Source organism: Papilio xuthus, unplaced genomic scaffold (assembly GCF_000836235.2).
Source record: "Papilio xuthus unplaced genomic scaffold, Pxut_1.1 DF824992.1, whole genome shotgun sequence".
NCBI classification, from domain to species: Eukaryota; Metazoa; Arthropoda; class Insecta; order Lepidoptera; family Papilionidae; genus Papilio; species Papilio xuthus.
The window spans coordinates 4,192,488-4,212,357 of NW_013533657.1; the positions used below are offsets into that span (position 1 = coordinate 4,192,488).

The 19,870-nt window shown below is 31.9% G+C and overlaps 1 protein-coding gene across 6 annotated transcripts in view; it reads right to left on the minus strand.

Moving 5' to 3' along the window:
- Nucleotides 1-19,870, minus strand: part of RapGAP1 (Rap GTPase activating protein 1) — a 192,600-nt gene that overhangs the window by 46,553 nt on the left and 126,177 nt on the right. The window contains exon 1 of one of the 6 annotated variants that reach the window (XM_013324628.1): nucleotides 4,949-5,162. The exons of the other annotated variants lie outside the window; for them this stretch is intronic. Within the exon in view, the coding sequence (XP_013180082.1) occupies nucleotides 4,949-5,035 (87 nt within the window). The 5' untranslated portion in view covers nucleotides 5,036-5,162. Of the gene's footprint in view, nucleotides 1-4,948; nucleotides 5,163-19,870 lie in introns of those variants that run through there. 6 annotated transcript variants of the gene reach the window in all.

Sequence of the window (19,870 nt, forward strand, 5' to 3'; positions counted from 1 at the left end):
TGTACTCGTATAATCTATTCCAATTCTTTGTCTATATTAAAGAAATCGTATGAAATTAACTTTAAACGGTACATAGAGTAACACAAAATAGCAATTAAGCAAATGCACCAAAATCTAAGTTGGATACACAATTAAAGTTAGTAAGTTTACTAACATATAGCTTTACCTCATTTTATCATATAGAATTATGGCGGCTAAATTATGTAGTTTGCGGTTTGCGTAGGTATGTAATAACGTGGTTATAATTGACGTTTTAGTTAATGCTTTAATTAATAACAAACAAATGAAGGCCGATGTAATTATTAAGAACAATGAACAGGAAAATATCATATAATTAGGTAACTGCATTCAAATATTAGTCGTTGGCTCAGGGGTCAAGCACTGGACTTGCAATCTGCAGGTCCTGGGTTCGAATCGCGCCATGTACCAATATGTTTTTCAATTTCCGATTTACATATGTACATTTACCCGATGTTCTTACGGTGAAGGAAAACATCGTGATGCAACCTGCACATATCTGAGAAGAAATTCAAAGATATATGTGAAGCAATCAACCCGCACTGAGCCAGCGTGGTTGACTATGGCCTGATCACCCTTAACTTAGGGTAGGCTCCGAGCCCCTCGGTGGGGACGTATGGTGAGCTGATGATGATGATTCAAAGATTACTACAAAATGTTTAATCGCCCGTGGCATTCGCGTAAAAAAAACCTAATTCGTAGCCTATGTGCTGTAGACTATGTTCTATATGTATGCTAAATTTCATCGAGATTCGTTCACCCTTATTGGAGATGCCTTCAAACAAACATCCATCCATCTAAATATTCGCATTTATAATATTGGTAAGACTTCATGTAATGTTCGCTTCTTAAAATAAAACTTAACAGTTCTGTGAATGTAATACTATCTATATTTATAATGCTCAGGACATCTTTCTTACAATGCACACATGCTCGTGTTTGTAGTTAGCAGATGTTAGCACACCTGCACGCGCAACTGTCACCATGACTACATCACCAAAACATTGACAGTATGGCAAGTAACACGACGGAAATTATTATGATTACCTTAATGCGTAACAAAATCGATAAAAAATATAGACGCCTATATTAAGTATACAGTTGATTCAAATACGTCAGTTTTCTTGGATAACCTGCGGATTTGTCCACGAAGAACTCCAAATTTTATCCAGTTTGATTCGGTCATTCTGCAGTTACCTAGTAACAGATATCCACCCATAGGTCCCTCTAAACGCATTTACAAAATACTAGTTGTTACACGTGGTTTCCTTCGCGAGGCATTAAAAAAACTGAATTAACAGCTTACGTGTTTTTCCAGGTTATATGACAAATTTCATCAAGGTCCATTTAGCCGTTTCGGCGATACCTTACAACAAACATTTATCCAAACTTTCCCACTCATAATATTAGAAATATTGTATTACTAATAAGTAATTTTAAAGCTAGGTCCAGTACATTGAATACGTATTCTATACAAAACAATTCGGTACCGTTATAAAAGAAATTTAAAAATAACATTGACGTTCTAACAGTTAAGTTTAACAGATAAAGTAAACATTGTCAGATGATGTCATGGCGAATGGATATGTTGACCGTGCCAATAGACATTTTACAGAGGGATTAAACACTTCGACTATTGTGATACTAACGGATGGAAGGTCGGGACCTTGTAATACATTAGTTTAACGCATTGGTGACAGTAAACAAAAACTATTGTCTCGAAATTCAATCCAAAACAATTACAGTACATAATATAATATGATAATCTTACTAATGTTATAAATGCGAATATTTGGATAAATGGATGGATGTATGTTTGAAGGTATCTCCAGAACGACTGAATAGATTTCGATGAAATTTGGCATACGTGTAGAACATAGTCTGGAAGTCTGGAAGTCGCGCGGACGGTATCGTGGGCGACAGCTAGTATGTATATCAAACAGGCAACATTATAATCAGGGGAAGTATCATTTGATGAGAGATATTGCTAATCGAAAAGTTAAAAACGTATTGAAATGACAGTAACTTTCGATATGTCGATTGCATGCCACGGATTTTTTACATTTTGTCATATTTTGATGATTCTACTAGCGATAGAAAATATATATACCTAAACAAATTACAGACATTTTCGTCATGAGATGGGAGAAAAAAGGTAGCATAATAATTGTGTATGCTTAAAAACCCACCCCACTTTATATTCAAAGTTTTAAATTTAAATCTATATTTCTGTCTATTTTGGTATTAAATTCTGGAAAACACTTGAAACCACATAAGGTAAATCCTTTAAGGATAATTATACACATTGATTGATTCTATTAATTCATTGCCTAAAATAAGTCTGTCAAACTGTAATAAAGTCTAGTTAAATTTAAATATGAGCTAATACTAAGGCTATAAATAAATTTGAAAATAAAAAAGCAAGTCAAAGATATTAAAAACTAGATATATTAAATTAAGAAAAAAACATAATTAGTTGACTGTGTTTTCTTCCAGACTATGTTCTAAATGTATGACAAATTTAATCAAATTCCGATTAGCCGTTTTGGAGACACCTTCAAACAAAAATCCATCCATCCATTTTTTATGATATTAGTAAGAAGTAAAATTTAACAGATATCGCTCTAATTGGTTATTTAAAAGACTGAACTTAATACGAAATCATCCGAAATTGATTTCTAAATTATCAAAACTGATTTGTTAATAAGTTAAAAACGTATAAATTATTTAAGGAAATAACGTTATACGACAGAGTGTAGCTATACGTAGGTAGGTGATGTAACAAAAGTGCTAACGCTGCGCCTATATGCAACATATTGTTCGGCACGTCGAAAGCCTTGCTAGACTCTTGGCATTTTGCCAGTCACATGGAAATTCAAACAAGGGTGAGACGGAGAATACTTTCTCAACCGACTAAGAAAGTTTAATTAACACTGTCGACTTATGTAATACGTATGTTAAGAAAATAATTACAATTCACGATGCTTGTTTAATAATAATTTGACTTCTTTAAAATTGTTTGATGATACTAGAAATTAGGAAGTGAAAAATCTAAGCGATTTTGTTTGATGATTAAGAATTTTGATACAAAGGATTTTTTAACTTAGAAAATACATATTCTTTACTTCTACAAGCTCCATAAGAGTTTGAATTGCTTTCGTTATTAATAATTGAAATACATTTTGTTTATACTAAATATTTTCCTACATCTAATTAAGCATTACTCATGTTTTCATTATTTCAATTATATTTGTTTACGATCACATATGGCAATGAAACAAATTAATGACACGGAATAATACCGAGAAAACAACAAACAAAGACAAACTAAATATTCATTTCATAAATACGTCAAAAGTAACATGTAACTAGTTGAAAATCGAACCGTACTTTTAACCGTGGAATTCCATTGCTGTGTTAAAATACATTGTTGTCTTAACACTTTACTGTCATCCTCTCATATATTATAATATTTCTACATAAGTAGTTCAACAGTGGAAACCCACAGTAAGATAGCATATAGACAGAAAGCTACTGAAATACCACGCTATTAGTAATGTAAATCTGGTCTTACATGCACTAAAAACACAAGTTTAAAGAAAGTAAAACAAAAAATTATCAAAAATGAAATGGAAAGTCGTTCGCGAAATTGTTACAAGTAGTAGCGCCTATCTATTGTACGTACGTATTAGTTACGTTTTAACGCAATTTAAGACGGTTTTAAAATGTATTTGGGATGCGATGATAAACAGCGCGGAACGTGAACCGGTTTGCGCAGGAGTCAGTGGCATCCGGTAGGATAGGGTTGTCGCTAAATTGCAAATAATTAATAAAAATGCTCGACCTTGTAAAACAAAATAATTAAGAAACAATAATATTCATAGTTTTTCAAGAACTTTTCATTCCAAATTTAAATGTTCTTTCAGTTTTTAAATTTATTTCTAAATATACTAATAAACTCAGTAACTACTTTAACGATTTCATAAATTTTTCAACCAATTGAAAACTACGTTATCACTGAGTAATATACGCTATATTTTTATGCAATCCGGGCGAAGTCGCACGCAAAAGCTAGTAGGTAATAAAATATTCAGACTGAAATATAAACATTCACGTTCATTCTAACAGAAACTAAATTCAAGTTTTATAGTGAGACTCCATATTGTTTTTCAGAATTTTATGTTACAGAAAATCTAAAGGTTTTCTAGATATTTTTTTTATAAGAGCATGAAAGTGCAGCATTTCAAGTAAGATATGATCTTTAATTTAAGGCTTTAGATTCAAGTGTCGTCGACCAGACAACCCTAACGTTGTCAAGGGTGAATTGCCGAAAACTGTAACAGTGTACTTTACAAAAAAGATGAATGCAGGAGTAATATTAATACACGCCTGTTTATTTAGAACAATATCAAATAACTGCTATTTACTAATCTTACTTCTTACTAATATTATAAATGCGAATGTATAGATGGATCGATAGATGTTTGTTTGTTTGAAGGTATCTCCGGAACAGCCAAAAGGATCTGGCTGGAATTTGACATAGACGTAGAAGACAGGTTGAAAGAACAGATAGGCTACTAAGTTTCTTTTTAATACCGCGGCGAACGTAGTCAGAGGCGACAGCTAGTGTTATTATAAAATGTACTAATAACTCGACCATGTAAATAGTAATTTTATATCCCAACATCTGTCGTATATCTGTGATATGAAAGCAAATATGCATTTAATTAAAATTTAAGGATATGCTATAACAATAAAAAAGTATATGTCGAAATAAATATAAAATAATGCGCATTTTTTTTGTACAGTATTTAATAAATCCACTCCAAATATAAATATCAGTAATCAATCACCGATAACAGCAAGGCCGTAAGGGCAACGTTTTTTTAGTGTACTATTTGATATTAAATATAAAGCAAAACTATATTACCTCGTCGGACGAGGGTGATTCGAGAGGAGAATCTCTGGAACCTCTTCTTTTCGCTGCAATAGCATTCCAAGACATTTTTCGAAACATTTTCGAATAAATATCCACTATCCACTTACACCAAAAATAAAAAAATCACATGTCAAAACTTTACACCTCTAAAACAACTACATTTAAAATTAAACCAACAAACATAGAAACTTTAATATTGACAGTATAACGTCCGTCCGTCCTGAATTAACAAAGGAAAATGGTTTTATGGTAACTAACATAATATAGTACGTTACGACTGATAGCACGGGGCACGAGCATCAGGAAAAAGGTGTGATAACGAAATAATTTGTATACATTGTTAACGTTTAATAAAAACTGAAGTTTTGCGAACACCAAAAAACAAGGGTACCAAAACTACGTAACTAATAAAATATCAAGAATTGTTCTGTTTACGATACGGTATAAATCAACGAAACACTAACACAGCAAAAAGCTTTTATAGCGAACGATAAGGTTATACGGTAAAGTTGATACTCTACTGTTTAATTTATTCATTTGATTATTACTAGATGGTTCAGGACCACCTCGGATATGGATGGGTCAAAAAATTATTTGACTAAAAAAGAACATACATCTCTCTATTAAGATTTTCATGTGACGTTTAGTGGAGTTGATTGCGAATAAGTTGGATATATAGAGAATTTTCTTGGCTTAAAATCGTAGTATGCAGTTGAACATTCACGTCTTGGGATCGTGCATAAAAATGTTTTACGCTTATGTTACTTTTGGATCTTAAAGGCTTTAACTGAAAATTGGATTCGTGTTTTATTTCTCGCTTCTCTAATAAAATACGTAAGAGTTTTTCGATATACATCTGTTGTACAGCTTTTAAATTATATATATGTTTAATAAATGTGAACGTCTAAATAAAATTGAAGTAAAAAAGATTTGAATCACGAATAATATTACCGATTTTCCTAAAAGTTACAAACTCGTAACAATGGATAGAGAGCACAATCCCAATAAAGGCCTAATGAGTACTCGAAAAGAGAGTATACTCAACATTTTGAATGTTTTACGATTACTGTAACATAAAACATTTATTTTTATAACAAACAAGAATTGTATTGAAGAAAACAGACGGTACAAAGTTTTAACAACTGAATAAAACATCGAAAAGAAACTTGGACTTTTTCATTATTTCTTGTTAAATTAAGGACTCGGTAGATAAACAAGAGATAGAACGTAAACTAGACGGATTTTGAATATCCAATATTTTTAAGAACTGCATTTTTTGTTTACCTTTCACCAGTAAAGATTGACATTTGAATGAAGAGTCATTTTGCGAGAAGCACTTTCAGTAATTTACATCATACGTATTGCAAATTTTAGTCTTGACAAATGCTAAATAGTTCGAATGTTGAAACTATCAAATTACAGTAGCCTTAGCAGACTTTGCAAACATGAAATATCTATAATAATTAAATTAATTGCAGTAGCTGTGTATGAAGATAGAATTTCCAAAAATGCACGGTGAGTTCCTTATGCTCACAATTTACTAATGTAAACGAAAAGTTAAAGCGTGGTCTCAAAGGACAAAGTTGCGGTCTTCGTAGCAAAGTGGTCCCGATTGAAAAGTTTGCCAGCGGGGAACCTCTCAGAGTAAGGAAATAGACTAAGCTCATGCAATCAACTTTACAATATAGTATGTACTACCAATTTTGCGACAAAAGAAAAATATAAAAAAGAATAAAAATGCATAATGAAATAATCCCTTAAAATCTAGGGGGAGATAACTAGGAATGTAGATTAGTAACTGTTAAAAAGGACGATCGACTTTTTAAGCACATGCAGTAGTACAGCCTAGTTAATGTTCACTGCAGACAGCTAAAGGCTGAAATATAGAAACAATAGCACTAGCTTGGGCGTGAACCTCGACAAACTTTCAATATGGCGCACCGAACTTCGAGAAACAACTTACAAAGCTTTCGAATCAGTTCATTCGATTCCATTAGTAGACTATTTCTCACAACTCAAAGTTGTTAAACGAGTTGAACCGAGAAACAAACGCAAAACTAGAAATGTTCCAAGTACAATTTTCTTCTCACCAATTAATATTTTTTTCTCCAAATTAATATTTAATACTACAAGCCATATAGAAAAAAAAAGAAATGTGTTAACGAAGATATTTTTTTTTTAAATGAAGATTGGGAATGGATAGTAAAATAAAAATATTCGCAATTAAAAAAGATAAGCAAAATCAGTGTCTCACGTTACAAATAAATCAGAAGCGTCAGTTATCATTCACGTTTGGATTTGGCGTATTAATCTTCAATTTGCGCACTTTGTAATACCAACAAACCATGTAAATATTCATCTTATTGGCGCACCAACATATAACAGATTGCTTTGGCATACATACAAACGATTTCGATAACTTGCGATGTTTACTTCGATGCTCGCTTCTCTGAAATATTAGGGCTATAAGTTTGTACGTGGGCAGTTTGTTTAAATTGCCATTATATAAATGCGTGTAAAGATTGATGAACTTTAAATATATTGAGAAGTTTCAAATTTAGAAAAGTGTTAACAATTAACAGAAAAAATAACACAAAAAGAAGAAGACAAACGTAACGTAACCAAATCACAATTCTTTATATAGAAATGCAGCTAAAGGACACTATGTCCCGCGTACTTCCTATGAACGCATTCCTTATTTGTGTTTATTCCTTTCAAGGGTTATAATGACCTTGATGTTCAACCGTAGTGCACGCTTCGTCTTATCTTTTATATTTACTTTCTAAAGCAAACGATAATTTTAGATATCCCGGTTATTTAGCATGATAATAAAATGCTTCTGGGAATTATCACCAGAAAATTGTGTAGGTCCTGATTTTGATGTTCCGTATGTACTAATGTCGAACCTTTCCCATAACTGGAGAATTGTGAGGGTACTTTAAATGTGGGTAGTGTGAAAAATATGTATAGCACCATCTTTTTTCTTCCTTGTTTTATTTGCTGACAAGGGTCAGTCGTTTTATTATATGGGATCGTGACGTCTGCAGTACTATCTCAATCATCTCATGCATATTAACGAAGGCGCGTTTACCAGAAGTGCGGAATCGTACATTTATACGAGATTTACTTAGATTATGCGGGGGATTTCTTTCTGTCTAGTTCTCATGATCTTATCGCATCGTGTTAGATTTTCTCGCAATTATCTAATCTATTGTAACATATTTATCTACTATAGCATTAGTTTTGTATACTTTATTACTTCATATAGTTGTTTGCGATATAGTTTAAAGGATACTTGCCAATCAATGAAAAACTGGTGCCAGTATTTTAAAGGTTGTAGACAAAACCAATTCGCAAAGTATTCAGACGTTGTTAGTTGAGACCTAATATAAAGTGGCTGACACCGGGACCCAATTAACCTTTAACGAGTCACGTTGTCGCATGTCATAAAATTCTCGATAGCAAAACGATAAAAATAGACGTGGATAGTACAGGATAGAAATTGTAGTTAGAAGATAACAAGCAACACGTAATTTAAAACAAAAGTGAACTTGAATCAACCACTTATCTGGAAACACAATACAATTTAAAACATAAGTTCGAAACTATTAAAACTACAGGTATTTAGTTAAGTCAAACAAGACGATTAGTGTAATGATGGAACATGGATGAGTAAAGAAATAGTGCAAGAACAATTCAAATGATCCCAGATTCAACTCCAAGAAATAAAGGTGGTCTTCAAAATTTGGTCAGACTATAGGATTTGGTCAGACTATATAGGATTATGATATGAAATCCTTAACATATTAATAATAGTACCTTTACGAACGTTTGGAAACACTAGGAAAGTTGGAGAGTGTCCAAATTAACATGGTCCCTAGTACTTACGTCCATAGAACGGACGTCGCTTCCTTCCTTCCGGATTCCTATCATACACCTTACGTATTCATAATGTTACAGTCATAACGGCCCCGTAAAATTGTTTTAATGTCTTCCTTTTACTTCCAACCCGAATACCTATTTAGTTATCATAGAAGTTCTTTTAAAAATATAGTGTCATGTAGTATTTTTGCATTTCTTACATTAAAAGGTTAATTTCAATCCAAATTTATGTCTTTGGAATTCATTAAAACTCATATCTATTAGTTCACAAGTCGTGTCTGTGTTTAAAGATAACTCTAATAGCGATATTTATACTAACAGACGCCCGCGACACTGTCTGCGCGGAATTAAAATAGATTTAATTAGTGGCCTATGTGTTCTATATCAATGTCAAATTTTAGTGAGATTCGTTAAGACGTTTTCGAGCTACTTTCAAACAAACATCCGTTCATCCATCCAAACAATCGCATTTATATTGTTAGTAAGTAGTAAGATAAGATACATATATAGAGCTATGTTTTAAATGTCGAGTATCACTTAACATCAGACGACGTTGTTGTTTAGTGAAATAAAAAGTCTCGTTTCTAATCAAGAATCTTCATACCTTGCAAGATTGTAGCGTTACTAATTAAGACTGAACAATTGTTCTGCCGAGTTGATTTTATTCGCATTTTTCTCGTCTAATAAATCGATGTATATCCGTTGTTTATCAGGTCAAATAATGCTATTGGAACATGACTACCAACATTGTATCAAGAACTACATAACTTTTCAATCGTTTAATTGAAACTAAAGCAATCTTACTATATTACTAATATTATAAATGCGATTGTTTTGATAGATGGATGTTTGTTTGAAGGTATCACTAGAACGACTAAACTGATCTCGCTGAAATTTGGCATACATAGAACATAGTTTGGAAGAACACATAGGATACTAATTATATTTTTTTTATCCCACACGGATGGAGTCTCGGTCGACAGCTAGTTAGTACTTTGTTTCGTTTAAATATTTACTACGTTTTTTTATTATTACTAGCAGATATGTTAAATCGATCAAGATAGTTCAGAGTTTGATTAAGAAGTAATTTATACTGTCTTTTGTTTCAAATGTAGCAACTTGACAATCAATTGTCTTATATATCTATTTTTTGTTTCGCTTTTTTGTCTTTCTATTATGGTCTGAAAAAACCGTTTAATCTCTGTTCTTTTTTGTTTAATATAATTGTGAAATAGTTAATAACGTCTATATTTGTTAATTTGCTGATGTTACAAATTAATAAGCGATCAGTTAGTACACCCAAACCCTGTGGGTTTTTAGTACTACTGTCTAACCGTAATTTAATTTGTTATGTAAAGTTTTTGTATATTAAAATAAAAAAAAATAAAAAAAATGAATCAGTTTAAATATTTGTTCAACTTAGATTCGTCTAAGACTACGTTGATATGAATCATTAGACAATATTTACAAATAATTACGAGCAATCATCCTATCTCTCACAATTCATTAACAAAATAATTTTCCTCGACGATTTACAGCTAATTGCTCAGTAATTTCACTAAAGATAAGCTAAAGATAACAAGATATCAAATAATAATTTTCTCGACTGTGTTAACTTTCTATAAACGAGCAAATTACGCTTTCGCTACAACATACAAACGATAAAAAGCAGTAATGTATTTAACATGGTACCTGACTTTAATAATGTTATGTTGTTCAAAGAAGTAATAAAATTTGAGATAAAATAAAAAATATTTTTTACTCTTTCGCTTTCCTATTTTTCAGATCAAAAGTTTTTTTTGGATTGTAATAGGCAGTACCCAATCAAAAATGCCAGAATTTGATCCGAAAAACTCAAAAACTATTGAATAGATTCTTTAAAATACCTTCAGCAATAGAAAGCTTTTGTACCTTTATTATTTGCCTATCTATATTTACCCAAGCGAAGCCGAGCGATTCGCTAGTATTTCATATGTTATTCTAAAACTGCAACTGACCCACTTCAATGTATGTCCGGTATTTGAAAAAAATATAACAACTCTCAACTGTTCAAACGTGCTCATGTTCGTTGATTTATTAAAGTTACGTTATGAAGTGAAATTGTTGGGTACTTTTTTGTTTTTTTTTTCATTCCAATATTTTATGGTAAAGGAATTGGATTGGGACAAGGTATGATTTTGTTCACTAAGCTTGTCTTCTTGTGAAAAAACCTTTGAATAGCACTATAGTATATCTCGAGTATGTTTACTTGAGTCAGAGACGACCAACAAAACCTGCACTCAAGTCAGCGATGACGTAACTATTGGCCTTCGCCTGTAACTATGAGGGAAATAATTGTTGTAGTTTTTTATTCAACAAAATGACCGCAGCTTAATGCTTAAAATATTTCTACTACTGGCCAAAAATGTAGAATTTGATAGTTCATTTTAAATCGTAACGCCGATATCAGTGTAAAGCGCGGCTTAGCATTGATGTAGTCATGGGTTCAGGTCCCACTATGTTTAGGTATAACTTACAATGAAAGTTTGTGTATAAAAAAGTGAAATTTGCGAAACTTATTTTGACGTTGTTTTTGCACTATGTTAAGTAAACATTATTCGGCGATTATTAGACATAATTAAACAATTTCATCATAAAAACTTGCCGTTTGGCGTGTCTGTATGTTAACACGTCATGTTGCGTGATGCAGTGACCGGATTAAATACTTGTCTTCAAGAGACAAAACCTCTTTTCTGAATAAAACAATATAACAAATCAACTTTTCTGGTATGTAAATACATAGGTACGATATCTACAAGACAGTTAATTGTATTTACAAATGCAAGTTTTCCTGAAACTTAATAAAAGGAAGCAAAGTCATTTGTTAATAATCTGTCTTATATGTCAAATTTTATGAGATCTTTAACAGCAAACAATTACGCCAAAAAACAAAATTTTTAAGTATATTTTATATAGGTAATAATATTAATTTAGCTACAGTTTTGTCTAAACCCTAACCACAATTCTCACCAACATTCAACAAAAGTATTTAATTTCAGGAAAATTAGTTCAAAAAACAAAAAAAAACATTACACCGTTAGTACTTAGTATTTGCTTAATGCATTCGTTGACTTATTTCTTAAAATACTGTCATACGGTAAAATAACACGACAAACATATAAACTGCAGGACAAAATATAGCAATTTAGTGAACTTGAATTAAATACGTAAAATGTAAACATATTTTTTTTGTTTCACATGAAACAATACTTTTTTTTTTACATTTTCGTTTTTATGTTACGAATGCGATACAAAAGATTAATTCTTAATAATTCGCTTACAATGCAGAACAATACATCCATGGAGTAGCTTGGTGAATATTTCAAAACTTCACGTAATTTTAGTATACAGTTCACGTTAATGCGTGTATATCTCGACAAAGTTAACAACAGTATGTTTATATTTCCCGAATGCCAGGCACGGATGGTAATGCCCAGGAGGGCTAAGTTTATTCCGCACGCATGTTTGCTGTTTAACTGTCATTCCGGACTATTTCTGGACTGAATTTACGAATACTGAGCCAGATAGATACTGCATTTAAGTACAAGAGTATTTCAAACATCGTGAACTAAACATTAAATAATGTCGATCTTACGGTTTTTTAATCTTTGAAAAAAATTCAATGTTATTAATCGAAAATAAAATACATACTGTATATATTTGTCCTTCAAATGTTATAGTGCTTCTGTATTACCTGTAAACAAAAGATAAACATCAAATTAATAATGTACATAGTAAACATAAGTAACGAAACAAAAGAACGGTGTGTACGCAGTCTACAAGTATCAGTTCCCACTGTTCATGGTGTACAAGTGCCATAACCCCGTGTCAACACGTCCCACTTTAAACAACGTGCACTATAAACAATATATTATGGGACAGAATATAAAGTTGCGAAAGCGGAACTCCATACTTTATAAACAATAGTAAGCCTGCCATTTAAACGTGTTATAAAAATGTTATACATACGCTTATTTTAAACAAATACAAGTTTGAATTCTATCTTTTTAATTCTATGGAATGCAATTAAGGTTTTGTCGAAAATATAGTTAAACTAAAACAACGAAATGCAGAAAAACAAAGACTTTAATAATAATAGGTCTTTAACGTGATGTTAAGAAAATTACCAGACCAACAAACCTAACGAGTAAAAATAACATCCAATTAAGGTATTTCTGTGGTATTTTTATATTTAAAACAATTATTATAAAACGAGCTCTTCACTTTTAGTCTCTTGAGACTATATTATTAAAATTTTCCATTGTGTTTTTAAAATTATTTTGCAAGTTTTTACGATATGGTGGCACTTTCCACTAGCCTACGAGTCAAAATATTAAACTGTTAACTACATAGACAAAATGATTTTTAATTTATCAAATTAATAAAAATGTTGATAACAAATTTTTCGGTAAGGATAAAAAATTAAGTTACAAAATTGTCGGTTTTCAAATGTCTAAAATGGGACAGAAGGCCCCTCGATTTTTGTTCCGGACCCACTTGTACCATGCGTTACGGACCAATGCTCACCCCTCGCGGACTTTTATTAGCATTAGCTGACTAAGCAGGTCTCAGTTTACTGACTGGGAATTACCTGTATACGTATAATCGACTTTTACGACTCATCGTCAAAAAAATAAATACAAAATATTATATTAAGACGATACCATTTAAATATATGTCGATAAAACAATTAAATATCTTATATTTTCTGAAACAGTGTTCAAAGTTACCTTTAGGCTGTAAACAAAGAAGACATTTTTGAATTCTATCACTTCAATTTCATACCTAATTGTTGCATGATTTTGTCTTAGTTTTCACACTTACTTTTGTAAAAATTAGAGTTGTTAACTAATCCATCTTCAATTACAGAGGTTGGATTTAACTGTAAATAATATATTACTTGTAATAATTTAACTCCATACTCTCTCATTATTTATCTGAACAACCGCTAAGATTGTAGAGTATTTTCTAATGAGTTTTGCATGTCCACGATGTAGTGAAGGAAAACAATTAAGTTTCACATTGGAAAGCGTACCGTAAGCTACTTTAATCGCTATGGAAACGCGATTAAATCTTTTAATTTATTTTATTTGCAAATACAGATTATTGCTGATAATCATCACGAAAGACAGATGGAGAGTTATTTCAAAACAAAAAAAAATGAAATTGTCATCAATTAAATTGAACTTATGAATATGCTTAAATGTACCTTGATTTCCGACAAACTAATGAGTTGAAAGTAAGTTTTAAATTCACATTAAATCTACCTTTCAGAAAAACTTCTTTTATAGATGGAATTTTGTGGTACACTTTATTTTATTAACTTAATACGTTTGCATAAAATTAAGTAACATTCTCGTAATTTATGACACAAATATTCTACGAAATATGCAAGACAATATGTTTTGTAATTAATATAGTAGGTGAAGCACGCGACACCGCCACTGTCAGTGCGAAATGTATCGTATGTCATTTACGTAATGCCCAATAGTCTAATTCAATGGTTCCCAAAGTTAATTGTGCTCCAATCGAAATAAGGAATTTAATATATTGGTACCGCCTTTTAGATATCTAAAGAGAGGTTTTGTTACAGAGAAATATGATTCGATTTAAAATATTAAATTATGAACGTCACAAAAAATAATGTCAAAGTTTGTTTAATAATTTAACGGCGATCCACTGTTGAGTCACAATCCCCAGTTTGGGAATCACTGGTCTCGTTCGATTAATACGAAAGTTTGAAGGCCTTGAGACTTTAATTTCAGTGTGTGTAACGGAATTTTCGTAAGTCTACCGAAGCCAGACCAGTGCCAAGGGTACGAATTGACTTGTGCCAAGTAGCTTAACTTTGCAAGTACTAGACTTAAGTCATTAAGAGTTTGTAGACATACTCAGAAAAGAATTGTTTAAAAAAATCCCTTTTATGTATAATAAAGCACTTCTTCAAAATGAACGTATTTCTTGTTTTTGTTTTTTTGTTAAATAAAAATCTGTTGACACATGGTTTACTATATGTCAACAGTAACATAATTTGGTGAATGAGAGAAAACTCTGTCGACTAATTGCAAGACTTGGAGGACTTCAAACGTGGCTGTACGATTATGCCAGTTCGTTTCATAAACCGAGAGCAAGGCACTATGGAATTATAAACTATTAAACATATCCTGTACGGACAGAAATCCAAAAAAATATAGTGGTATTACAAACGAGAATTTAATCTTAAAGTCGTAACTAGAAAACCAAGTACTTGAAGTACTAAACTCACAACCTACACCTTACTCTTGTAAACACACTTTGAAATGAATGAGGTGTTGCCACAATTTATACATATTCAAGTGTACAGACCACTTGTGTACAGTTTTTTACCCTACCTTACAGACGTTTTAAGGAGCTACAATTATATTCTAAAAATAAAAACACAAAGACCCATAGACAAAGGGAGAGAATTTAAATTTCCATTAGGCACAACCCTGGCACAAAATTACGCAATTTCGTAATTTTACAATAAAAAAATCATAACCTTTTGATTGCGTTATTAGTTATTATTAAAAGTGTTAAATGCGTGCACAAATAATATGTTATGTAAGAAATAACTGGTGTATTAGAAAACACATAAATAGGAAATAAAACTTTAATTGATTGTTAAAAATTTCAACCTTTATCACTTATATAACAACATATATAACGATATTTTAGCAATAGAAAACTTTACGTAACATGAAACATATAATTGTACACGCTAGTAGTTTGTTTCTAGAATACATAAGCAACTTCTATCCGATCCTAGCATCTAATGGCTTGTAAATTTATAATCAAACCAGCTTGTTATCTTTTTAATTGTAAGCATATTTGGTTCATTAAATTGTGCGATGTAGTAAAACATTACGGGAAAACCTGCTTCGGACAAATACTTTGAATCTTTATTATGAAGTTTTTGTCTTTTTGTAGTTTTAATTTTTTTATAAGAGAGGTGCAAACGAGCGGTGAGAACACCGAGGTGACCGACGACACCTATGGACATCCGCAACACCGGAGGAACTGCAGATGCGTTGCCGGCCTCCAAGGAAATCGTATGCTCGCTTCTCGAAGGACCCTAGATGGTATTTACAATTATTTGCTCAAAACATACTGCTAAGTTACGTAAATTGGATTAATTCAGCCTTTTTCATTCGCTAAATAAAAAAAATCGACAATTTTTTTAAGGGCCATCGAGTTTTTGCTTTTATCCACTTTCAAACGCTCCCTTCCTAAAGTTATCTGACGTAAGCGACTTTGGGAATGATCTGTGGACGTCAAAAGTTCTTCAATACCCCTGAACACCGTCCCCTTGATGGCACAAAGGAGTTACCGAACTGCCGGATCTAAGCTGCTATTGCTTTGTTTAAAGTTTGCTCGCAGTTTGTTCGGTACGGTTAAAAGTTTTTCGAGAACGTTCCAAATTCAAAAAGTAGCAATAGAAGGTACTTCAGCTAAATTGTTTTCGATATCAATTTATATATTTGCTTCGAAACATTTTGTTACAAGATTTCTTAAAGTATTTTTCAACCTTATCTATTAAAAGTAGTCAGTAGGGTTCATCAGTCGACACAATTCCTATCGCAATGGAAGTTAAATGATTAAACCTTACTAATATTTTAAATGAGAATGTTTCAATGGATGGATACATGAATGAATCAATGTTTAAAGGTATCTTCAGAGCGGTTGATATTTGGCATACATTTAGAACAGTGTGATAGAACACATAGGCTAATAATTATGTTTTTTTTTCCGCGCTTACGAAGTCGCGGGCAACAGCTAGTTTTATTGTAATAATCATTTTCAATCTTATCATTATAATCTCTTATTACCAACAAAGCATAAGTAGGTCTTATATTTAGTAGGCATACTGCCAGTTGCAATGTTTAACGACTGGCTAGGTAATTTGGAACCTAATTCATGTTACCAAATATTAGGTCACAATATTTTGTGGCAACCCGCCAGTATAAGCATGAATGTATCTTAACGACTATTACGTAAGAATATTAACAATAGAAACTCAATTATAAAACGTCGACCCACATTTATGTAATAATAAATACATATTATAGTTTTTGTGTAAATAAGCAATTATATACATGATATATAATTGCTCCGTGTAGTCCATGACTATAAATCGAATTAGCATTTCAAACTTAATGTAATTCGAATTGAATGTGTACATATTCCGTTTTATTGGGACACAGAAAATCCTATTATCATTCCTGACAAGCTTAGTCCTGCGCTTGAATACAACTGTAATCTTGTCTAATAAATTAAATTAGTTTAAGTTTAACCTAAATGGTTATGTTATAAATAAAATTATCGTATCACTATGTTAGTTACCATATTCCTTTAAAACGGCTTTACCGATATTTATAAAATTTTATATGCATATATAGTAGGTCTAAGAGTCTTCTATGAATGTTTTAATCCCGCGCGGAGCCATGGGCGACAGCCAGTATTTCTATAAATTAAGAACAGAATGATGTGTAATGTTGCATACATTGAAATTCAATATTATACCTAGGTAAAACGAAATAATCATTAGAATTCTCCTCTAATCTACTTTGTTAAGCTTACTGTCACACTTGTATCATTAATTGGACACTAAGGATTACCCTTAGCGAAACTTTAGTATGAGAAAAAAACACTGCTGCTAAATGACACTGAGTGTTAGTTAATCTACACGTATTAATTATGCGATTGCATTAGAAGGGAGGATAGTTGGCACTTTGTCAAACATTTCTCGGCATTTGTTCGGCCTTGTCAACTCGGTCAATGACTCCGAAAACTGGACGTTTAACATTACAAGGAACGTTTGATATTAAAATTAACATACAGCAACAATGAAATTATGATTACATTTATGTTTTATGTACTTTTTATTAGGTCAGTGTTATTCTAATAAAAATATATAATCTTGCAACAACATCAAAGAGATTGGTGTTATGTAGCTCTCTATTACTCTATTAAAATTATAAAAATGCTTTTTATTTATACTAAAAATTAGAACAAAAACAATTAAAAAGGAAAGAAGAGAATAGATAATCAAAGAATGCTCTCAATAAACACTTCTCTTACTTAAGACATCTAAATATACAAGTATTCTCTGTTAAAGGTGACAATTCCCTATAATATGCTGTCATCAGTAATAGGCGTGGTAACATAATTCAGCAGCAAAAAGGTTAACGTACTAACATTAATGGAACAAAAACTGCAAGATAAGTCGTGACAGATAGATGATGAATAGAAGCCGACTGACGATACGATTTTACGATCGTCGAACAGTAAATCAAATGATTTCGCTTTATTTATGTTTATCTAGTTATAATTTATTTGCCGGTTAAAGTAATGAATAAAACAAGATAAACAAGAAATATTGAGGCGTCTCAAGTCTATCAGGAAGTGAAACGCAAATAAAATTGCGGAAAAATAAGAGCATAATAATATAATGTCAGTGATTGATTGAGTATTTTTACATTTAACTTCTTTGCGAACATATGAAACAAATGAGATTTGACAGGGGACGGGACAGAACCCATTTGTAACCTTTTAACTTGTTGGTGATGACTATGAGTTGCGGTCACTTCGCTATTTCAGCGAAATAAGACAGGCACATATTCGTTTCACACCAATTTTCCTCTACTTCTATAATGAAATTAGATAGCTTGTTTGAAAATCGCCAGATTTACTGAAATCGCAGCTTAACACACCTCGTTTGCTAATTCTGAATAAATTATTGTTTGTCACGACTTTCGTGCTCTCTGTAATGTAAGAAGGAATCAACATGGAGTACGCAATTGAACAGGCAATGCTCAAGTGTCATTCAAACACAACACGTGCGTCCCGGTTTTTGTCACAATTGTGATTTAAATTGAATAGCTCGGTGGTATCAACACCTAGATCTTACAACTTCGTTTCAGTAGCTATTGATCTCGAATTTGTATTTGTACCCAACTGACATAAGAGTGAAGTTTGACAGAGGTTCGTGACTGACGCATGTATGCGTAGATGTGTGAATGTTAGGACGTGAGAGAAGTGTGTCAGGACCGTGCCAAATTGAGGTCCGTGGTCTCTGCCTACCTCTTTGAGTTACGGCCTCGAGTTATGTCCGTTCCGTCTAATTTATTGTGTTCCTCTCGTCTTTAATTAATTCAAAAAATTTAATCGGTCACTAAAAGCGACCCTTAGTGTTAGCTTCTCATACTACAACGACATTATCTAATTTTACGTGTATCTATGTAGTTTTATAGCATAAGAATTATAGAAAAATTCGGGTCGAAAGTAAAGACTTTGTTTCTTTGATCGCATTTGAGAGACCGCTGATATATCGTTAAACATATTTATTGCAACCGAAAATAATACATCAACGTATTAAACGAAATACATAAAAAGTTATCGCGTATTTACGATTCAGGTGCGAGATAAATCAAAAAATAACGATAAGAATTCCAGAGAGTTTATAGATATTAGTAAAATATAAAAGAACGCATTATTAATGTGCTTTATGTTACTATTACTATAAGGTTATAAATGCGAATGTTTATGTGGATGGATTTTTGTTTGAACATATCTCTAGAACGGCTGAACGGATCTTGATGAAATTTGGCATACACGTAGAACATATTCGAACTGGAAGAACACAAAAGCTAATAATTATACACGCGGACGGAGTCGCAAGCGACGGCTAGTATTATTTATGTATTATTATAAAACAGAAATTAATAGTTTATAATTGACACTTCATAGCATAATGAATCGAATTAAATCAATTAAGTTGACAAACGTAGTTAATGAATGAAGATTTTTATCAATATTTTCACAGAGGTATTCTACAAATTCTACAATTTAAGGCAAAATATGGATATACAATAAAAATCATTATCATCTTCTGTATATATACATTGTACATGTGGTTGTTATAATACTCGTAAATATAAATAATATGAGCGTCGGTGGCTCAGGGGTCAAGCA